Here is a 23605-nt window from a genome sequence, read left to right as displayed (position 1 = left end):
TCATACCCAACTTTTTTGATCAGAAATATGATTTCTCTACCCCCCTTGGAAATGTTGGCATCTCCATGAAAGAGGTGGCTGGATGAAAAGGCTCATGGCTCAAAGGTGGGAAAGAAAAGGAAATACTGGGAAGGAGACTCAGTAATTACAGGACTGCGTCAGGGGTTTCTGGCTTGGTGTCTAGTCTAGAAACCAGTTACGTAGAGAATATGCCTCAGTGCCCGCTAGCTATGCTGGGGAACCTGACTGTGGTTATTGTGAACCGCTTCACTGCTTCAGAACGTCCTTCTTTTGTTTCTCTCCAGCGACAGTTGGGCAAGAACATCAAGTTTGGGCAGCCACCACCCAACGCCATTCCCATGAAGAAGGCAGACAGTGGCGAGGCTCGCTTCGAAGAGGACCCATTCCTCACCAGTCCTGTGGAAGTTGTGACTCAGCAAGACCTCATCCTCTCAGACACCGAGAACAAAGTAAAGCTCCTCCAGGGAATGACTTGATTGCTCACGAGGCCGGGAGGAGGCTGGGTAGTGGGCACGGGCGTCATTAAGCCCGGGGTCTGCAGGGTGGGGAATAAGATGGAAGAAGCTTTCCTGAGGAGTAGCCCAGCACCTCCGGCGCAAGTGCCTTGAGCTGCAGGGGAGCCAGTTGGGAAGAGGGGGAGGTGAGGGAGATGTGCCCTTTGCACCCCCTCTTCCCAGCGTCTTCTGCTTAACTCTTTGGAGACTCGGGCTGCCCTCACCCCTGAGCTGCACTGTCCCCTCTCTGCCATCACTGTGCATCCTGAGTGTTTCTTACACGTCTGTGCTCTGCATCTGTGGCCATATAACTGTTTGCTCTCCATTTCCAAACTGTTGAGCTCCTTGAGGACAGACTGGATCTTACACATCTGTCTCGCCAGGATATCATCACTGCTTACTTAGGAGCACTGAATAATTACTTGGGGAACTGGACTGACTTGAAATGAGAAAAGAATGAAGTAGGTGCTGCACAAGAATAGAATATTCAAACGGACCAGCTTAAGTGTACTAAGTGTGCAAAGTCATGTTGATCCAGCACTATCCTATCTAAATTTTGTCTCTTGATTTTTTTAGTTTAGTTATGGTTGTGCTAGGTCTGTGTTGCCGTGCGTGGGCTTTCTCTAGTAGTGGCGAGCGTGGGCTGCTCTGCGTTGCAGCGCGAGGGTCTCTCGCTGTGGTGGCTTCGCCTGTTGTGGAGCATGGGTTGTAGGCACACGGTCTCCAGTAGCTGCAGCACGCAGGCTCAGTAGTTGTGGATCGTGGGCTCTAAGGCTCCGACTCAGTTGCGGTGTACAGGCTTAGCCCACAGCATATGGGATCTTCCCAGAGCAGGTATCAAACGCATGTCCCCTGTATTGGTGGGCAGATTCCTATGCACTGTACCCCCAGAGAAGTCCATTCTTTTGACACTTTGAGAGAAGCACTCTGAGCAGATCCTGAAATAAGAGTCCCTTGAGCAGCAGCAGGAGTGCCTTCGGGCCTCTTATGGGAAAAGGAGGGAAGGCCTCTTATGGGAAAAACAGTCCTACCTACCTACTGGTAGATAGATAGCGGTTCTTAGCTGAGGCTCTGAGTCTTCCCATGCTTACAAGAAAGCATTCTTTGTGCTATGCCTACCACGGTGCCTGAAATGATGTTGAGTGTTACTAAAGTGCCCCTGGAAAAAGTCATACTAATTATCAGCTAATGCATCGTAAGAATAGTAAGAAAGATAAGTGCTCTCCAAGTTGTAGAGCAAAAGAAGGAAGGAGATAAAAGATGACAGTCTTCTTCGCTGTCTGTCTCTGCCTGGGCCTGGCCCTGATGCCCCCTGGCACCCACACCTGTGGGTGATAGGTGAAGCAGGCACAGGGCCCTCTCTCTTGGCTGGTCCAACAGTCCTCATCTCCAGTCTCTTGAGTGCTGGGAAGGAACATCAGCCATCAGCCTTGATTCAGGGATTCCTCTGGACCAACTGTCTTCCCTGTCACTGGATCTGATAAGCACAGGGCACAGTGGGCTGGGGGACAAGGTGGGTCGTTCGTTCAGCAGGTGCCCCCTCAGCTGAGGGATCGCAGTGTAAACACAGGACCGCCATAGTGCAGTTTACATTCTAGTGAGAGGAGCGTCTCATAACAAACAACTCAGCAAATAGATATCATAATTTCGGATTAATAAAAATGCTGCCTAGAAAATGAAACCGGCTGATACAAAAGTGAGCAATGTGGTTGGAGAGGGGTTTGCTTCTTTAGATAAGGAAGTCAGATGGCCCTGAGAAGGTGTGGAGGGTGTTCTTGGCACAAGGAAGAACAAGTACAGACACCCAGAGACGGAACTGTTTGTCCTGAAGGAGGCACAGAAAGCAGGCTAGTGCGGATGAGGGTGAGGGGTGGCTGTGGATCACAGTGTAGACACTGGGTCCTTCAGACCATGGGAGAAGGGGTGAATTGTTTGGAAAGTGATAGGAAACTGCTGAGAAATTTTTGAATTTATTTTTTATTATTTTTATCTTAGTATCTTATTTTACCTTTTGACTGTGCCATGAGGCATGTAGGATCTTAGTTCCCTGACCAGGGATTGAACTCACGCGCCCCCGCATCCAAAGTGTGGAGTCTTAACCACTGGACCGCCAGGGAAGTTCCCCTCTGAGTAATTTTCAGCAGGGCAGTGATACAATCTGATTTTATGTTTTCTAAAGATGCTTCTAACTGTTGTGCAGAAAATGGACTGAGGTAGGGCGAGATGATGTTCTGGATCCGGAAGGGGCAGTGAGAACCTTTTGTAAACATAGGTGACGGGAGGCAGCAGGTAGAGCTGGCACACGTGACGTGATATGCGTGATATACCCAGGACCTGCAAGGCGACTGGGATGTGAATCGTTAGCCTTTTTCTTCCTCTTCTTCTCTCTTTTCCTCTCTCCCTCCCTCCCTTCCGCCAACGTTTTCTCGCCTCCTCTGGTTGCCTACCTCCTCAGCACAGGCCTGTGTGTGCCACTGGAAGGGCCCCCTTGCTTTCTCATGGAGAAGAGGTCTGGCAGGTGAAGGGGGTGGAAGGCAGCCAGCCAGGCTGAAAGCTGTGAGGTCAGAGTTCTGCCTGGCTGGCGACAGGGCAGTCCCTGATTCTCTCAGCAGTGGGGAAACACATCAGGGACTGAGTTTGGAGCCTACCCAGATGGGAAATGAATTGAACTCTAGGGAGAGGGGAGTGAATACTGAGCCTCCGGAGCCCTGGTGGAATCCGGACACGAGCAGAGTCTCCACCGTGAACCTGCCAGCACTCTCTGCTCAGAGGAGGGGGTGGCCCTCCACACAGACGCTGGCTGCGTTTGCCCAGGACTTCCTGTGCTCCTGTTTGACTTGAGCACTCTCTCTGCCGTTCCAGTCCAGTGAGACGCCAAGTTCTCCAAGTCCTCTGAATCTGCCGGGAGCCAGAAGTGAGATGGAAGAGAAGGTAATGTGATTTGAACTTGTGTGTGTAGCTTCCTTAGTTTAACTTCTGTTTTTCTTTTTGTTGGGCGAGCTGCTGCCTCATTTTTCCATTCATAAATGCTGCCTTCATCTATTACTGTAAATCCCTTCAAAGTTCAACCAGTGGTAGATGTTAGCATCTGTTTCCATGGCAATGCAATGGCTAGAACTGAACCCTGCTCTGAAAAACTGCCATGCTCTCGCCAAGTCTGTTTGGAGTCTCAGGTGTTGGTAGTTTTCCTAACAGCCTCATGTATTAATACTTGAAGACACTGGTAAGCCATTGAAAAAGACATTCAAGAATACCTGAAGTTGAAGAGCCTGTAAGGAAAGAGTATCCTTCTATTGTTGTTTAGTCGCTAAGTCATGTCCAGCTGTTTTGTGAGCTCACGGGCTGTAGTCCGCCAGGCTCCTCTGTCCATGAGATTTCCTAGGGAAGAATGCTGGAGGGGGTTGCCATTTCCTCCTCTAGGGGATTCCCAGCCAGGGGATGGAATCCACGTCTTAAATGTTTACGATTGGTCTCAGGTTGTGGTTTTTAAGTGACCATACATACCTGTGTTACAGAGCTGCAAGCGGTTCTGCAGTTCATCCTTTGAAGAACTGCCCTTCACGTTCTCACCTGGGGGCCTCCTCCTTTTTGCTTTCAGTGCACCAGTGCCCTGTGACTCTGGCGTGATTGTGGCAAAGCATTTTTGCCAATAACACATCTTATGCCCTAGGTGGAGAACTTATTGTTCCTTCTTTCAATAAACATTTCTTCACTTATGTGTATTTCTGGTTTTTAACTTTTCGGCATTCCACTGAAACCTGTTCCGAAGGGGCTAAAGTAAGAGCTGAGGTGTGTACAAGTCTGTGGCAATGGAAGGTGCTTAGAGTTACAGTGTTGTTAGCATAGCGATGAGCTTGTCCAGGGCTTAGCACACTACTGTTTATTTTAGGCCTTGTGGCCATAAGGTTGCAACTACCAGACTCTCCTTTGTTCTGCTCTTCTTTGTAGTACAAAAGCAGCCACGGGCAATGGTGTTGCTGTGTACCAGCAAGACTTTACCCAGACAGGACCCCTGACTATGCCTTACTGACCCCCGATCTAATCTAACCCACATATCATTCACAGTAGGAAAATTAGTCCCTGAGAGATTAAATGGCCTTTACCAGTTAATACGGATATCACTGGCAAAACAAATGCTCAGTGTCTTTTGGTTCTAAAAGCAGTGCTCACTTCACTGTGCCCATGAACCCCCTGCGCTTGACAGCATCTCCTGGCCAGGCTGGGCCAGGAGCAGACTCTAACAAGGGCCGCCATGCTAGATTCCCTGCAGGCTCTTCTCTCATCTGGACTGACTGCATATTTTCAATCTCCACTGTAGGTTGCTCCAGTTAAACCATCCCGGCCCAAGAGGCACCTTTCTTCTGCTGGCACCATCGAAAGTGTCAACCTGGATGCCATCCCCCTGGCCATTGCTCGACTGGATAATAGTGCCGCCAAGCACAAACTGTCCATTAAGCCAAAAAACCAGAGGGTGTCAAGGAAGCACAGGCGACTTGTCGGGGTATGTATGGCCTGGCAGACATCCTGATGCTGCCTAGCGGGGTGGTGCTGTGAGGGGCCTAGGGAAGGGACTTGGTCTCTCCCTGTCGGGGATATGGCTCTGTTGCCGGCACAAGGGTGAATGGGCCCATTTCCTTTCCACCACCCTTTCTGACCTGTTGTCCCCCATCAGTGGCTGGTGGACCGCAGAGAGAAAGGCTTCCTTCTGAGGGGCTTCAGACATTTTGCTTTGCAGCAGACAGATGGCTCACTTTCCTATGCCATAGCCTGAGTCAAAGGTTCTTCAGTTTGATTAGACTTCTGAGTCATAAGTTTCAGGGGACATTGATGACATGCTAATCTTATTTTTCCTCACCTTTCTAATGCTGGGCTACTGGTTTTCCTATGATTATGCATGTGTATTAAGAAAAAAGAATTTGAGGATGACATATAGAGAGGAAACCCAACGGTTGAAGTTCTTCCCTGCCTGAGGTGACCTGTGTCTTTGGCTTGAACGTGGTCCCTCTTTCACGATTAGGAGGGCCACCCACATTGGTGAATGGGATTGTAAATAAAGGTGGCCTGTGCACAGGGAAAGCTAATTCTGTTTCCCTTACCCACGTTAGGATCGACAGAATGAGCATGGTGGCCTCCTGCATCAGCTGTCCCTGGACCAGAACGGACACCCTGGAGAAGACAAGCCAATCTGGCATGAAAGAGAGCCAGAGCCGCTGGACTCGGAGGAAGAGAAGCGACGCCAGGAAGAATACTGGCGAGAACTTGAGGCCAAGTGCAAACGGCAAAAGGCCGAAGCTGCGGAGAGGCAACGCCTGGAAGAGCAGAGGCTCCAGGCTCTGGAGCGGAGGCTTTGGGAGGAGAATAGAAGGCAAGGATTCTTGGAAGAAGAGGAGGAGGAGGAAGAGGAAAGAGAAATACAGCTAGAGGCAAAGAAGAGGCAACGTGAAGAAAAAACGCAGAGCCTGGAAGAGCCGGGCTCCCAGGGCCCAGAGCAGAGGGAGGAAGAGGAGGGAGGACTCCCGGAGGCCAAGGAGCCCGTGTGCCCAGAGGAAGAGGCGCAGCACCTGGGAAGATGCTTGGTGCAGGAGGAGATGGAGGCTCGGAGCCAGCAGGAGGCCGAGAAGCTGTGGCAGGAGGAGGAAAGAGAGTTGGAGGAACTCCGAAGACTGGAGGAGCTGGAGGAGCAGAGGCGGTGGGCAGCTGAGAGGCAGCGGCTGGAAGAGGAGGAGAGGCAGCGGCTGGAAGAGGAGGAGAGGCAGCGGGAGCTGGAGGAGGAAAAACGGATGGAGGAGCTCAGGAGGCAGGAGGAGCTCAGGAGGCAGGAGGAGCTCAGGAGGCTGGAGGAGCTCAGGAGGCAGGAGGAGCTCAGGAGGCAGGAGGAGCTCAGGAGGCAGGAGGAACTGGAGGCCCAGAGATGGCGGGAGGAGGAGGAGGTGAGGAAGAGGGAAGAACTGAAGAAGCGAGAAGACTTGGAGGCCAAGAGGAGGCAGGAAGTGGAGAAGAAGCTTCAGGAAGCACCGAGAGTGGAAGAGGAGAATCAGCCGCAGCTGGACCACAAAAGTGGCTTGAGGAGCCCATTTCAGAGTGACTTCGCGGAGAAAGCAGAAGAGCAAGATCACCTGAAACTCGAAAAGCTGAGAGAAAACTCCGAGAAACCGAGTATTTGGGTAAAGCAGAGCCAAGAGGCCACTGAGACATCGGGGGAGCAGCCCAGAAAGCAGGAGGATGTTCCTGGGGATCGTGGTTGTGGACGGCAGGAAATGAGGGAAGAAACCAACATGCAGCCTCCCCAGAAGCAAGAGGCCCAGGTGGAAGAAATGCTGGTGCCAGGAGAGAAGAAGGAAGCTGCCACTCCAGAAACAGACAGAAAGCTGGAGGAACTCAGATGGCAGGAGGTGGATGAGAGGCAGACCATGCCCAGACCCTACACTTTCCAGGTGTCATCGGGAGGGAAGCAAATTCTCTTCCCCAAAGTCAATCTGAGCCCAGTGAAGCCCATGAAAGATGAGGGGCTCACCTCAGCTCCCCAAGAGCCCAAGGCCCCCAAAGCCAGCCCAGCCTCCCACGCCCTGCCTTCAACCCTGAGCATCCCCCACACAGCCATTCTGGTCACCGGAGCCCAGCTCTGCGGCCCGGCCGTCAACCTGAGCCAGATCAAGGACACTGCGTGCAAATCTCTCCTGGGCTTGTCGGAAGAAAAGAAGCTGGTGGATGTCCCGGCCCTGGAAAACCCACCCCGAGCCCTGGGAGAACCCCGGGCAGGCAGTGCGAAGACCAGGCCCCCACCAGAGTCTCCAAGCAGCGCAGCTGCGCTCGCTGAATGGGCCTCCATTCGATCCCGTATCCTGAAGAGCTCAGAGAGTGACCAGCGTGGCGAGAGAGAGCAGTCTCGGGCCGGGGATGAGCACACGCCCAGGGGCCGGTGTGATTCCCGCGGAAACCTCCGGAGGACCCCGCCCGTAAATGCCAAATTCTCCATTAAACCTGCCTGGCAGAAGTTCTCCGATGGGGGCGGGGAAGGGGAGAGCATCAGGAAAAGATCCGGGCCGGGACCCAGCGAAGAGGCCGTGCCCCAGCCCCCTGCTATTGATACTAAAGAGGCCCTGAAAGATGCAGAGAAACCCAGGGCTCACCAGGAGCCAACGGACACCACAGAGGGGTGCAAATTTGCCAAAGACCTTCCGTCTTTCCTCGTTCCAGGCCTGCCTTACCCACCACAGAAAGCAGTGGCCCAGGTGGAGCCTGTGACCACTTCAGACGGCCAGACCACAGATGGAGCAGGAAAGTCAGAGCCCACGATGCCAGGTGGAGAGGATAAAGCTTCCCTTTTTGGAATAAAATTGAGAAGGACCAACTACTCCCTGCGCTTCCACTGCGACCAACAAACAGAACAGAAGAAGAAGAAAAGGCACAGCAGCACAGGGGACAGTATCGATGGGGCGCCGTCAGCCCCAGGGAGCACACATGGAGAGCCAGAGACGGAGGCTGCAGCCCTCAAGCCTGGCCCCTTGCTCCCCCCAGAGAGGAAGCCAGCCCCGGCCCCCTGGAAGGACTCCTCTGAAAGCCCTCCCAGCCTCTCTCCTCTTGTGGCCCAGCCCGGGCCCCCACTGGCAGGTAGCCAGCCCCCGGCTCCGGAGCAGGACAAGGCGGCAAACAGGTTGCCCCTGTCCCAGAAGCCAGCCCTGGCGCCCAAGCCTGCGGGCCAGACCCCACCACCCTCCCCGCTCTCCAAGGTGAGCAGGCCCTACTTGGTGGAGTTGCTGACTCGCCGGGTGGGGAAGCCCGAGATGGAGCCCATCGAGCCGTGCAAGGAGGGCCGGGACAGCGGCTGGCCACCCTCACCCCCGCCGCCTGAGGAGAGAAAGGAGCAGAAGCGGGATAAGGAGGAAGAGGTGGAAACCGAGAGGAAACCGGCTTCCCCGGTGCCATCCACTGGGCAAGAGAAGCCTGTCCCAACGCCGGAGGCGGGGAGGAAAGGTGCGTAGCTGTAGATCGCAAAGCTCTGCCTCTGTCCAGCCTCCTGAGTCACAGCTAAAGGCAGAACTGCCCAGGGCTGGAGGTAGCCCCTGGAGCTGTTGTTGGAGCACTTCCCTTAATTAGAGGCTGGTGCCCCGTTCCCCAAGGGCCATGACTCCTGAGTCAGAGTGAGGCTCTGTACTTGTCTTTACAGTTTTGGAAACGTGGACTGACGTGCGTGTCTGCAGCTCACACCCATTAGTGACCCTTACTTACACAAGTAGTAAGTTAGAGATGCTGCACAGACTGATATACTTTAGGTTGACAGTGAAATTGTTAGTCACTTAGTCGTGTCCAATTCTGTGGGACCCCATGGACTGTAGCCCACCAGGCTCCTCTGTCTATGGGATTCTCCAGGCAAGAATACCGGAGTTGATAGCCATGCACTTCTCCAGGGGATCTTCCCAACCCAGGGATCCAACCTGGGTCTCTGCATTACTGGCAAATTCTTTACTGTCTGAGCCACTAGGAACCAAGTGTCATTAATCTTTATGAGGGGCCTGTACAGTGACGATAAAGACTGGTTTCTTACCCCAGTGTGTGCGCTCTGTTTCTGGGCAGTAGCGACAGAAACTAAGGTGGGACCTTAGGGGACTTTTAACTAGCCCCGCAAGGAGCCGCAGTGTGCATAATCAACTTTGTCTGTTTATGCACAAGGCCCTGCATATGCGTATGTGGGGCCCTGGCCCCACCAGCTTGCTACTGTGAAGCCCTCTGGTAAGGAAATTTTAGGGCAACCCTTACTCCTGGCTGCCCCTCGTGTTTCTTCATACTGGATGTTTGGGGCAGTGTGGTGATCACTTGGTTTGACTTTGGGGCCCCAAAAACCTTCCTCTGATACTTTTTGGTTTTGCAGAGTAAGTGGTCAGGTTTGAGTCATAGCCCAAAATTTGCTCCTCAGGTTTTTCTAGGGAAAGTTTAGGTAATTGTTTAGATTTGGGGTGGGTTTTGCAGAGATAAGAACTCCCTCAGGGACATGGGTTTGGTTACTTGCCTTATGGAAGACCCTGTCGTCCTTTTTAACCAAGCTGTCCTTGGCTCCCTGGACTGGCACATTGATCAGCATCACCAGGTCATATCTCCCTATTGGTTTCTGTTTGTCCTCCCGAAGAGGAGCCCATTTTCAGGTTTTTGTTGTTGTCTTACCTCCGCACTGGGCTCTAGGGGTTAGCTGCAGTCCCCACAAGCCTGTTAAGAGCTGTGCCTTAGATTCCCTGTGGTCTTGTGGACATAAGCCCCGTTGGCTTTCAGAACTAGGTGTTTTGGGGGCCGGTCACTGAAGTAGAAGTCTTAAAAGTTGAAGTCCAGAGGTGGGGGTCCAAATCCTTTGCTTCTCAGAGAGAGAGTGGGCATTCCACTGAGTTCCCTCCTGGTTGTGGATCACTGTGCCCGGGGATGGGGTTTATGGTGAGATTGTGCCTCAGCCTCTTCTACCCATTTCCATGGATGGTTTTTGTTTCTGTTCCCCTGATGTGCTGGAGTCAGTCAGCTAGTTTCTGGATCTCTTTACAAAGGAATTGTTCTGTATGTGACTGTAAACTTGGTTGTCTGTGGGAAGAGTGGAGCTTAGGATCTTCCTACGTCACCGTCTTGAAGCAGAACTGCTGTTTTCAGTTTTGACTTTAGCTTTTGTGTTGTTCCCTTTTGTGGTACCATCAGAGCTCCTCTCACAGCTGACCTGCTCTCTGATTCTCTTATCTTCTCCCAGAGAAACAACGCCCTGTTTTCTGCTGCTGTGTCTTAGAGAGATTCTTCTAATTTTTACCAAAACCTGTTGCTGCCCCTGTTTTCTTTCTCAGTATTGAGATTCTGGGCTGACAGTCTCTGCTAACTGGATTTTTCTTTATTTGGTAGAAAAGAAGTGTGAGAGCAAGGACCACATGGTGGTCTCTACCTGAGACTGTTGGGGTTTTACACTACAACTCCAGGCCTGGGCTGACCAAATTCTTTAGCTGAATGCCTATCAGGATAAAAGTGTTAAGCCTGGACCTCCAATTTATTTGTTAATTGTATGTATGTAGTGCCATCATTAGCTAAAACCGATGGAGCACTGCATGTACTGAGGCTGAGATTCACTGAAACAACAATGGATGTAAATCCACATTGCAAATCACGGTGCAGATTTTTATTTTATTGGGCCAACTTCTTGTCAGATCTGATTGCTTCGCGGAGTATCAGGCAAAGAACGTGACAGCTTTGCTGTGTTCTTATGCTTGCATTATCAGTGGTATGTTTAATCTGTGTTTGTTTGCTGGAATTTCATTATACCATCCGTCCATTTCATAAGAGATCATTTGCTTCAAAGAAGATAGGATATGTCATAAACTCACTGAACTGCAGATCCTCAGTACAAGTGAGCAAAGCAAGTGAGGACACGCGTACAAGGTCTCTCCCTGCATCACATCACAGGGCTTCCAGCTTCCCTTGAGTCTGTCTGTATTTTCTATTTTTTAAAAAATTGAAGTGTAGTTGGTATACAATATTGTGCCAGTTTAAGCTGTATAGCCTAGTGATTCATTTTTTGTGTATTTTGTTTGCAGATTATATTCCATTATAGGTTATTACAGGATATTGGGTACAATTCCCTGTGCTGTACAGTAGACCCTTGTTGCTTCCATATTTTCTGTACAGAAGTTTGTATCTGTTAGTCCTTTACTTCTAATTTATCCCTCCCACCTCTTTCTCGCCTTTGGTAACCATAAATTTGTTTTCTTTGCCTATGAATCTGTTTCTTTTTTGTATAGTCATTTGTATTATTTTTTTAGATTATGCATATCATATAGTGTTTGTCTTTCTCTGACTTTTTTCACTAAGCATAATATTCTGTAGGTCCATCCATGTTACTGCAAAAGGCCACATTTCATTTGTTCTTATGACTGAGTAATATTCCACTGTGGCTCCTCTTCCATAGGATAAACAGAAACCAATAGGGAGATATGGTCTTTACACTGCTGATCAACATGCCAGTCCAGGAAACCAAGAAGATGTGGTGTGTGTATATATATGTACATGTGTATACATATGCGTGCTAAGTCGCTTCAGTTGTGTCTGACTCTTTGCAACCCTATGGACTGTAGCCCACCAGGCTTCTCTGTCCAAGGGGTTCTCCAGTCAAGGATACTGGAGTGGGTTGCCATGCCCTCCTCCAGGGGATCTTCCCAACACAGGGATAGAACCAGCATCTCTCACATCTCCTGATTGGCAGGTGGGCTCTTTACCACTAGTGCTACCTGGGAAGCCTGTGTATACACGTGTGTGTGTGTGTATTGTGTGAGCCCATATATAAACATACAATATAGACACACTCCACATCTTCCTAAGTCAGTTATCTGTTGACAGGCACTTTGGTTGCTCCCACATCTGGACTATTATAAATAATGCCTCTATGAACACTGAGGTGCCTGTATCTTTTTAAATTAGTTTTCATTTTTTCCACATATATACCCAGGAGTGGAATTGCTGGATCATGTGGTAGTTCTATTTTTAGTTTTTTAAAGAACCTCCATAGTGGTTCTTTATAAAGTTCTCCACAGTGATTACACCAATTTACATTTCCACCAACAGTGTAGGAGGGTTCCTCTTTTTCCATATCATCTCCGATATTATCTATAGACTTTTTGATGACAACCATTCTGACCTGTGTGAGGTGGTACCTCACTGTGGTTTTGATTTGCATTTCACTAATAATCAGCAATGTTGAACATCTTTTCATGTGCTTGTTAGCGATTTGTGTATCTTCTTTGGGAAAATATCTATGTAGGTCCATTTTTTAAAAAAAAATTTTATTTGTGGCCACGCTGGTCTTTGTTGCTGCATGTGGGTTTTCTCTGGTTGTGGTGAGCAGGGTCTACTTTTCATTGCTGTTGGCAGGCTTCTCATTGCAGTGGCTTCTTTTGTTGCAGAATATAGGCTGTAGGTATGTGGGCTTCAGTAGTCTCGGCTCGGGGGCTCTAGAGCTTGGACTCAGTACTTGTGGTGCATGGACTTAGTTGCTCCACAGCATGTAGGATTTTCCCGGACCAGGGATCAAACCCATGTCCTTTGCATTGGCAGGTGGATTCTCAACCACTGGACCATCAAGAAAGTTCTTAGGTCCATTTTTTAATTGGGTTGTCCTTTTTTGTTTTCCTATTTTTTTGGGCCATGCTGCATATCATGCAGGATCTTAGTTCCCTGACCAGGGATCAAACCCATGCCCCCTGTAATGAAAGCATTAGTCCTTTGACATTTAACATAAAGTAATTATTGATAAGTATGTACTTATTACCATTTTAATCTGTTTTCCAGTAATTTTTATAGTTCTTTGTTCTTTTTATTTTTCCTTTTGTGGTTTGATGCTTTTCTTTTGTAACGTGGTTCAGTTTTTATTTTTGGTTTTTGTGAATCTATTATATGTTTTTGATTTGTGGTTATGATGGAGTTCATGTATGTTGACCCATGACTATATCTGCTTGCTTTAAACTGATAGTCATTCAAGTTCAAATACATTTTAAAAGATCTAGTTTTATACTCTCCTCCCTCATGTTTTGTGATTTTGCTGTCCTATTTTACATCTTCATGATTATCCTTTTAGTACTTATTATAGTTATAACTGCTTTTACACTTGTTTGTTTTTTGATCTAAGTACTGGATTATTTGGGGGGCTTCCCTGATGCCTCAGTGGTAAAGAATCCACTTGCAATGAAGGAAATACGAGAGACTCGGGTTTGATCTCTGGGTCGGAAGATCCCTGGGGGAGGAAATGGCAACCTGCTCCAGTATTCTTGCCTGGGAAATCCCATGGACAGAGGAGCCTGGTGGGCTGCAAAGGATCACAAAGAGTCAGACACAACTGAGCACACACACTGGATTATTTGGGTGATCTTCAGTTCTTACTGAAGGTTTGCCTTTCCTGTCATGATTTTCCCTGTCCTAGAAATTCTTCTTTTCTATCTAGAGAAGAAACTTCAATATTTCTGTAAGAGTAAATTTATTATTGCTGAATTCTTTTTAGTTTTTGCTTGTTTGAGAAATTCTTTCTCCTATTCTAATGATCATTTTATTGGGTAGAGTATTCTCAGTTCCAAGTTTTGACCTTTCAAGACTTTAAATATATCACTCCACTCCCTTGGGACCTCCAAAGTTTCTGCAGAGAAATCAGCTGATAACCTTACTGGAATCCCCTTGTAAATGACTGTTTTTCTCTTGTTGCCTTTAGAATTCTCTCTTTAAGTTTTGCCATTTTAATTCTGATATGTCTGGTTGTGGTTTTGTTTAGATTCATTTTGTTTGGGACCCTCCAAGCTTCTTGTACCTGGATTCCTGTTTCCTTCTTTAGCTTTGGGAAGTTTTCAGCCACCGTTTTTTCAAATACATTTTCAATCTTCTTTCTCTTTTTTCCTTCTTAGAACCCCTATTATAAACAGGTTTGCAAGTTTTATATATACCATAGATCTTGTATGTTGCTTTCATTTTCTTTTTAATTTGTTTTTCTGTCTTGTGTTCTGATTGGGTGGTTTTCATTATTCTTGTCTTCCAGGTTACTTATTCTTTGTCTTTTAGCTGGCTATTCATTGCTCTTAGATTGCCTTTTTTTTTTTTTTTTAATCTTGGCAATTATCTATTTTTGATTGGTTCATCTTTACAGTTTCTAGTTCCTTGTTACTGTGACCTGAATTTCTATTAGTAATCTTTCTTAATTCAGTTAGCATTTTTACTATCACTGTTTTGAACTGGGGTTGGGTAGACTGGTGAGCTCTGTTTCATTATTTCAGGGAATTTCTCTTGCTTTTTTAATTGGGAGTAGTTCCTCTGCCTTTTCATTTTACTTTACGAATTTAGGAGAAACATTATCTGTTGTGGTCTTGGAGTATTTTTACATGGGTGCATCCCTGTATGGATTATGTGTGCCCAGTGTCTTTGGTATGAAGGCTGGGTTGATACGGATGCCAGCCACGTTTTCCCTCAAGTTGTGCTGGCCATTATCACCTTGAGGAGGGAGTGTGTACTGGGGGATCTAGAGCCTATGTGGGATGTGAGATGGGACTTCCCCTCTGCTCTGTGGCTGCTGCCACACTTTCAGCAGGGAGGTCTGCTCCCCAGTCATTAGAGTAGCCTTGTGGGTCAGGCTTGATCAGTCTCTGTTCTCCTTGAGCGCACGCCCTGCTCCAAAGGAGGGGATTGCTGAAACAAGTGAAGCCCGTGCATTCACAGAGGGCCTACACACCTATGTAGGTGCTGTGCTCATACTCAGCCCAGGGTTCTGTCCCTTCCTCATCGTGTTCATCCCAGATCTAGTGTATGGCTGTGGAGTGGAGAGACTGTGGCTGCAGGAATTGAGATGGCCATGCTGCCACGAGAAATCTGGCTGCCTCTGTGGCACTTTTCTCCCAGGGTATTCTGCTCCAGAACCAGCACTGAACTGCAGTGAGGAGCAGGTGGGGCTTTCTTGCCAGGCTGGGAGACAAAACTGCAGCAGGCTTCTGGGGGCCACCCAACCACATGCTGACAATGGCCACCACCCCATCCAGATCACATCTCAGGGCCCCTAGTCTGTCTCTGAGTAGCTAGACTATGTCTTTTCCCAGGGGACAGTTGGCCCAGGTCACACACCAAACTGTGGTGTGGAGTAAGGCTGAGGAGTTCACCCAGCTCAGACTGGAGAGTGCAGGAGGCTGGCAGCCACCGGTGCAGAGCTCTCTCCACTTTGTTGACAAGCCAGTGCATGCACCATCCTCATGAGTAGGTCTCTGCTTCTCCAGCCCTCTGTCCCAGAGGTTCTTCCAGCAGCCAAGGGGACTTGTCTCCTCCACAAAAGATACTAGGACTGGGATGCCCAGTCTGTGGCTCAATCTGTAAGCTCCCCAGACTGAGGGTCCCTGAACAGGGATCAAACCCATGCCCTCTGCAGTGGAAGTACAGAGCTCTAACCACTGGATCACCAGAGGATTTCTAAGAACACTTACTTTTGTAGAGCAGTTACTATATGCCAAACACTGTTCTAAACGTTTTCACACCCAGGACCCCTTTTAATCTTCACATCAGCGTGATGAGGCCTGTGCCATTCTTGACTCTAGTTTACGGATTAGAAAATGAAAGCTTGGAGAAGTCAAGTAGCTTTTCTGGGGTCACATAAAGTCAAACTCAGGTCTGCTCAATTCCAGAGCCCAATTACTCAACCTCTGATCCTCTCCACCTGGGAAGCTTGTTGCCCTGACTTGCACAGGCAAGACAGTCCACCATGGTAAGAGCACAGACCGGAAGTCACAAGTCCTCGGCTCAGGCTTCAGCTGTGCACTAAATGACCACGGTCACTGCCCTTGATGGCTGTGGACTCAAGTACTCACATCTATCAAATGAGGGCAATGGGCCAAAGCCACCGTTTCTCACCGTCTTCCTCTGAGTCCTGGTGCCCTTAGCAGCCCCACTAAGCGCTGCAGTGCCCCCTTTTCCTCTTTCATACATTCGGTCCACTTGTTTCGTCAGGGGACAGTGTGGGTTGGGGCGGGGGGAGGAGGAAGTTCCATTGAAAAAATAAATTTTAAAAAGCAATAAAAAAAAGAACAATCAAAGAACTACCTGGGTCCTCTGTAGGCCAGATGTTTTTTACAGTGGAGATGATTTTTTCTTCCATTTTGAGGAAAGAGAAATGCTCCTGTTTTTTTCCATTGAAGATGCTACTTTCCCACCCAGGGTAGTCACTCAGACGTTGGCACACTGTGTCAGAAAGGGATGGCTGACTATTTCTTGGGCTGATTAATATGTCACAGTTTTAGGGGATGAGGGACTGAGATGAGTGAGCAGTTAGTTTCAGGGCAAACCTGCTTTTTGTCTTGACTGATTCTGTTGTGGGGTGGTGGGGTGTGGGTCCCACATAGCCAAGCTGGTGTCAGTTCAACTCAGTTCTGATTCTCTACTGGAGACACCATTAGAGTCCACAGGGTATGGGCTCAGTCCTACCAGAATGCCCCCAAACTAGATGCCAATTGCAAATCCACGTTGTTCAGTTAGTTTGCTAGAGGATCTCACATAACTCAGGGAAACATTTTACTTACGAGGTTATCAGTTTAACGTTTATATGTGTGCTGTGCTTAGTCATTTCTGATTCTCTGTGACCCTTTGGATCGTAGCCCACCAGGCTCCTCTGTCCATGGGATTTTTCAAGCAAGAATACTGGAGTGGGTTGCCATTTCCTTCTCCAGGTGTTCCTGACCCAGGGATTGAACCTGCATCTCGTGTATTTCCTGCATTGGTAGGCAGATTCTTCACTTGCTGAGCCATCAGGGAAGCCTGTGTGTACACACACACACACACACACGCACGCACGCACACATACATAAAAGTTTGTATATATATATATATATATATAAAGAATATAACTCAGATGGAAGCGATGAAGAGGGCAAGGTATGGGAAATGGGCGTAGAGCTTCCATGCTTTCCGAGCTAGTCACTCTCCAGCATCTCCATGTGTTCTTGGCTCAGAAGCTCTCCAGACTAGTCCTTTTGAGTATTTATGGATGCTTCGTTACAAAGTTGTGATCAATTAAGTCATCAGCCATTGATGACTGAACTCAGCCTCCAGCCCCTTGCCCCTCCCCAGAGCTGGATGGGACTCAAAGTTCTAACCCTCTGATCACATGGATATTGCCGACCAGACTCCATCTTTACATGCTTCCCAGGAATCACCTCATTTAGCAGAACAAAAGAGACCTTTATGCTCTCATCAGTTAGGACATTGCAAGGGTTTTAGGAATTCAGTGCCAGAAACAGGGACAAAGATCAAATATGTATTTCTTATAGTATATCACAATATCAGTCTGTCTTTTTTCCCCCATAGAAAAGCCGATGCTTCAGAGCAGACACTCCTTAGATGGCTCCAAACTTGTGGAGAAGGTTGAGACCGCGCAGCCACTGTGGATAACGCTGGCGCTGCAGAAACAGAAGGGGTTTCGGGAGCAGCAGGCAACTCGGGAAGAGAGGAAGCAGGCCAGGGAGGCCAAACAGGCAGAGAAGCTCGCCAGAGAACAAGTAAGTAGCCTGGTCTTCGGCTTTAACTCTGAGCTTGGCTCACTCTCTCTTTTATTTTTTGAGCACCACAAGGCTCGTGGGGTCTTAGTTCCCTGACCAGGGATTGAACTGAGGCCCTGGCAGTGAAAGTGCCAAGTCGTAACTACTGGACAGCCAGGGAACTTCCAAGCTTGGCTTTCTTTTAGTTCAGGATTTAAAACAACAGTAATGAGAAAAGGCTGGCCAGGAATGGTGGAAAATACTTAGATGGTAGAGCAGTAAATCAGTTGACCACTGTTAAGCCAAAGAGGTATTTTCAGTTAGAAATTTGATTTGGTTTCCTTATGCTCTTAGGTTAACCTGATTTGGCAGAATCCTCGCACACAACAGTTATATGAAAAATAACGAAAATAACTTTCTTTTAAGCAGTGGGTCGAGAGGAAATTAGGAGTCTTGCTCTGTGGCTCTGATTGTATAGTTTGATGGGACTCTTCCTGGAAAGCCTGTAGCATCCCCTCTTTGGGACATTTGACTGAGCTGCTCCTTGGCTGGGGGCCAGGGTTGAGCACACACTGCTCCCTGTGCAGTCTGGCTCCTCCTCTGGGAGCAGAAGCTGGGGGCCAGCTGATGGAAACCTCTAAGCAGCTTTGCCTTGCATGGTCAGTCCTTCTCTGTCTTTAGGATGAATACATGCTTTCCCTGACTTTCTGTCCATGCAGGTCAGTGTCACCCCACAGCCTGGAAGCAGCAGCGTCAGCAGAGCTAGTTCCCTGCACAAGCCCACCACTCAGCCAGAAGAGAAGAAGCCAGAGACACCAGTGTCCAGGCTTGAGCGCAGAGAACAACTCAAAAAGGCCAGCACTCTTCCTACATCAGTGACAGGTAGAGAGAACAGGTCCATTTCTACTTAAGTGTACTTAAAGGTTTTTTCCCTTAAAGCATGTTTTATTTCCTCCAGTGTAAAAACTAGCACAGCATTTTAGGCATTTCAGAGCACAAGCTGTCTTGCCACCCCATTCATAAACTCTGACATGGATAAATATCATCAGAAACATACCCACTATCAGTGGGGTGATGATACACATTTAACAGTCAGGTCTTCAGGGATTAGAGATACCTGTGATTTGTAGTATTTGTCCTTTTCTGTGGTGTAAATACTCCCAACCATGGCTAATTTCAAATTACCAATGTGATATCAAGTGGCTTGTTAAATTCCTGAGCCTTTAACAAGGTAATATGAGCCTTCTCCACCTCCATTGCCTGTGGTCCAACAAGATGAGGTTTTTTGACTTCCTGTAGCAAGGAAGACTGCATACCATAAGAACCGTCTAAACAAAAGATGAGACAAGATTATATTAGGATGTGAGGAAAGGGTGAATTTTAGGTAGAATTTAAATGGAGCCAGTGTTTTTTGATAGTCTCAAAGCCAAGTAGTTGACATCAAGCCTGAGCTGAAAAGCGGATTCAGGAGCCTGTTTCCTTTGACGCCACATACTTAAGACCAGTGTGAAAAAGCTGTATGAGAAATCCCCTACCTGGAGCTCTGCCCTGGCTAGAAATGGAAACTGCTTCTCTGAATCATGGTGATCCAAGTGGCTCAGATGCTCCAGGCAAAAGTGGGCTGGCCCCTTCTCACTGATGTGATTTCAGATAGCTAACTTCTGACTCAGGTGTGACATTAGAGAGCACAGTTGTTCTGCTCTAAGTCCCTGATGTTAATGAACAACAGCAGTGTTCATACAAATTCATGACATGTAAGAGACATGGGCAAGTTAAAAAAAAAAAAATCTTTATCCTGTTAAAAGATAAAATGATCCAATAATGTTTATGACTGTTTCCTTATTGCAAGTCACTTGGAGGATGGAGAGTTTGAAAGAGCTTCCTCTCGCGGGCTCTTAGGGTCCCTGTTTTCCCCAGTAGGCAGCCCTATCTGTTCCTCAGAGGACACCCACCCTCTAGACCCAAGATTTTTTTATGCCTTAAGAAATACCTGCTAGCTGATGTCTGGAAATGTAAAGAGGTCTCATGAGGAAAGCTATATTTACTATTTGGTGTGGAGGAAAAAAACTTTACATTTGAAAACTACTTTGGAACATTTTCTCAAGAACTTCCAAGGGACTTCATTTGATCTTATACCCAGGAATTAAGGATTCTAAACATCATATTGATAAGGGTCAAGAGAGAATTCTTTCAGAATTCTCCAAAGTCAACAACGAGATCAACCTTTGTCTGCCTGATTTCTTAGAGACACCAAAGGGTAAATGCAATTCAGAGGCTCCACCTTAATAAAGCAAGCCTTCTTCTGAAGTTTTGTCTTTTTAATCAGTATTTCCAGAGTTCTGCATACCTGTAAGGCCATTGCCATAGGTACTACATATGACCCAAAAATAAGATGGGAGCCCTCACCATACAAAGCCTCTGAGGTCTGATAAATAGTGATAGGAGACAAAAGAATTTGTTAGACAAGTCTGAGTCATAACAGCAGGAAGGATCCACAGGTCTTGGAGGGAGGAGGGACCCAGGGCATGCTTGGTGGAGGAAGTAGCTTTTAAACTTACCAGCTAACAAGTTCAAACTTCAAACTACTGGTTTAATCTTTTTCTTCATCAAGTTGACTGGTTGCATGACTTAGAATCACAGAATTTACCTATTATTACTATTATTGTGCAGGCATAGCTTCTGAGCACAGAAAAAACTGGGTTTCTAGAAATTCTTTGAAATTAAGATTGACTGCACTGTGATCACTGTAATTCTGTATGCAGCCGTTAGGATCACATAGGTTTCTTTCCCAAATTTCTTCTTGCCAGAGATGCTCAGGGCTTCAGTGGGTTTTGCTTTCTTAATCTCATACTTGTGATAAATAAAAAAAAATGTGGCTCTGACTTATATTCCTTTCTCCTTTTCCTTCAAAATCCAGTGGAGATCTCTGATTCAGCTCCCCCAGCGCCACTGGTGAAAGAAGTCACAAAGAGGTTCTCCAACCCAGATGCTGCCCCCGTGTCAACAGAGCCAGCCTGGCTGGCTTTGGCCAAAAGGAAAGCCAAGGCCTGGAGCGACTGTCCGCAGATTATTAAGTAAAGAGTGACTCTTATCCATTCTTATTGCAGTCACTGGCTCTTCTCTTGCCCTTTTTATTTATTTATTTTTTATATGAGGTAAAGAAAACCAAACTAGGGAAAAGAAGCATGTTTTATAGGCTCTAAAATAATGTTTAGAAACTGAACTGGTGGTGTTCCTTGTAAAGAGTGTATTTGCACAACCCTAGGTCCTGGTGCCTTGAGCTCCTCCTAGTTTTGAAGAGAAAATTCCGTCCGAGGGACCACATGAAGTAAAATCTCTCGACTAAGACCTCACAAGAGCCTGCCATGGCCCTTCCACACACACACCCCCACACACCATTCAGAACATGTCCTTTTGCCAACCTTTGTAATATTAATGGTTTTCTTGATTCTTTACTCCAATTTCTTTTCTCTGAACCATTTATTTACCATGTGCTTGGGGATTTCTACCCTTTTCTAAAGTCTTAGTGAAAGGACAAGAATGCCTATTCTCCTGAATGCAGCCACTGGGAATGGCAAGTTAAAAGTCTGGTTTTCAACTCTGTGCCCGTCTCTGCTTCTCATGATTTTGCCCCGACCAGGAACTGTAACACAGCGAGACCATTCACTCTTGTAGTGTGCTGTTGAGCTGCAGGCCCTTTTATACCAGAACTCTCCTTAGGGACATGTTAACCGTTTGGCCCAGCTGTCTCCTAGGGAACGTTTTAATTTAAATGTTTAAATAATAAATGATTAAAAAAAAAAAAAACTACAAATTCTGTGTCTCTGAGAATCCCCATTTAGTGTAGTTATTCTTAACAAGTTCAGGCTTTATCCCAGACCTACTCAGATATCCTGTAAGGATGAGGCCAGATTGTGTATATTCTGGTAAAAACTCTTCATCACAAAGGGTGAGAAGCGTAGGATACACTGCTTCTAGTGCTACCTACTTTTTAAAACTCTGAAGGGGAGGCTCACTTCACCCAAAGCAGCAAAAGTGAGACAAGAAGACTAATAAAACAGCCTCCAAACCAACCATTTATTATGGAGTGCAAGAGCCTACTGACATTACATGTCTCTGAAAATCTTTGAAGTCACTAGGGAAAGTTAACAGTTAAGACAAGATTTGAAGCCTTTTGTACTAAGGACTTCCTGTGGGGAATTTCTTTCTTTACCATAGCCAACTAATTCATATTTAGAGTCAAATGTTCAATAGCATTAAAACATCTCAAGAGTTTTAAGTGGCCTTGTTATTATATACATGAGATTTTTTAAAAGGTGTGGGGGGGCTTGGCAATTTAAAAGCCACATATATTCACTTTTATTTCCCTAAATTTGCTTTACATGAAACACAGAGCAAACCCACACGTTGCTAGGACTTAACTTACATTTCATGATGTTGACATAGTCCCTTTTTCTTCAATTCTGACTTCAAAATCTAAATACAAATCCTTTGCTTAGTGCAGCAGGGGAAGGAATTACACCCATTTTTTCTCTCCTACAAAAACACATTTTATTAGTATTTTATTAGTATCATTTTCCTTATTTATGCAATGACAATGTGCTGTTATTCTATTATGTACCTTAAAGAAAGGATGAGTGCAAAAATATTTACCATATACAAGGCATCTTCTTTCTGGAAACAATGGCTCAGCCTCATGGTAGTACCTGGCCGCCTCATGGTAGTACCTGGAATGTGTGGTGAAATGGATAGTTGTACTTTTGCAAGTTGGAGTTAACATATATAGTGGACCTTCAACAGAATCAATGGGACGTTAATTTTTTTAATGGCTATGAGACGCAATTAATATTCCACTGCACGTTTTCCACACTGTTCATTTCTAAATCAAATATGTAGGCATTTGTTACCTTTGATGATTTCCTCACAAATATAACACTTTTTTAGTAAGAATCTTTCCACTTAGAGCCCTAGAATTATAGTGCTACTTTAATTCTTCTGCATTGACTTTTTCTTTCATGCTGTCAGCTTTGAATAACAATCACAGTAATGGCAGAGAACAGGCGAAGAGATCAGGTCATTAACAAAGAATGGTAGATAAGTCAAGTCTGTACTGGCTTCCCACTGAGCCCATGCAAAGGAGGAGAAATACCTCAGTTAAAAATTTTCCATCAAAATCTTTAAGAGTATACTGAAGAAAAGACAGTCATAGCACTTCCAGCAACTTCTAAAGGCTACATGTTTAATACTTCATGTAAAAATTACTCCAAATTTGCACTAAATACCAATGAAGTGTTATTTTTCTTTAGTTGTGTTGCAGTCTTTTCTGATCAACAAACTATGGGGGAAATTCTGTAAAGCATATAAGAATTCAAGACTTTTAAAAGAAATGAATGATTGCTAGTTAAATACACAAGCTTTTTTTTTTTTTTTTAACAAATATACACTTCTGGCAAGGTTATAGATGATTAACCTCTGTTCATAAGACTTAAATATACAAAACTAGAGGTTTTTTGTTTACTTTTTTTTCAAGTGCAATTGTTTCTTATACATGTTACTATTAAATTATCATTTTAGCCAGTTATTAGCAAATTGTAGTATGTATTGTCTCTTCTTGTGATGTTTAGTTTTAATTGCTTATTTTAAAGCAGAAACATTAGAATTACAAGTGTCTTGCAATATTTTTATCAACAATAAAATGTAGTAGACTTAACAATGAAAATACCTTAGTGTGATTTTAATATTATTTTGAGATTTTGGTTGTATAAAGTTTTAATGTAAAATGTCCATTATTGAAGGAAAAAGACCTTTCAATAAAAAATACCCACAAGATCTTTGGCACTGATGGAATTTCCTTTTCAAGTTGAAGTTTTTACCGATTTCAGTGACCATCTACAGAGACTTCATATTTACTTTTAAGAAAGATAAATTTCAAGGCATTTTATAGGGTACCTTATTATTTTTTAATTAGATATTTTGGGAGAAAAATAGAGTAGGAGACAAATAAAATGGGATTCCCTGGTGGCTCAGATGATTAAAAAAAGAATTCACCTGCAATGCCGGAGACCCGGGTTTGATCCCTGAGTTGGGAAG

At 46.2% G+C, this 23605-nt stretch overlaps 1 protein-coding gene across 10 annotated transcripts in view; it reads left to right on the top strand.

The window, feature by feature from the left end:
* The window catches only part of CRACD (capping protein inhibiting regulator of actin dynamics), a 279409-nt gene extending 256065 nt beyond the window's left edge, over nucleotides 1-23344 (top strand). For all 10 annotated transcript variants that reach the window (XM_086405649.1, XM_086405653.1, XM_086405655.1 and 7 more), the window contains 7 exons: nucleotides 306-470; nucleotides 3378-3446; nucleotides 4834-5016; nucleotides 5621-8489; nucleotides 17346-17536; nucleotides 18235-18397; nucleotides 20433-23344. In XM_086405649.1, coding sequence (XP_086261775.1) covers nucleotides 306-470; nucleotides 3378-3446; nucleotides 4834-5016; nucleotides 5621-8489; nucleotides 17346-17536; nucleotides 18235-18397; nucleotides 20433-20593 — 3801 coding nt within the window. In that variant the 3' untranslated portion in view covers nucleotides 20594-23344. The remainder of the gene's footprint in view (nucleotides 1-305; nucleotides 471-3377; nucleotides 3447-4833; nucleotides 5017-5620; nucleotides 8490-17345; nucleotides 17537-18234; nucleotides 18398-20432) is intronic.
* The last annotated feature ends 261 nt before the right edge of the window (nucleotides 23345-23605 follow it).

This window comes from Bos grunniens, chromosome 6 (assembly GCF_055505025.1).
Source record: "Bos grunniens cultivar Pamir isolate PY7600 chromosome 6, Bosgru_T2T1.0, whole genome shotgun sequence".
In the NCBI taxonomy this organism is placed as follows: domain Eukaryota; kingdom Metazoa; phylum Chordata; class Mammalia; order Artiodactyla; family Bovidae; genus Bos; species Bos grunniens.
Note: the sequence above shows the minus strand (reverse complement) of the source record. Positions and strands in the feature narration are given on the sequence as shown.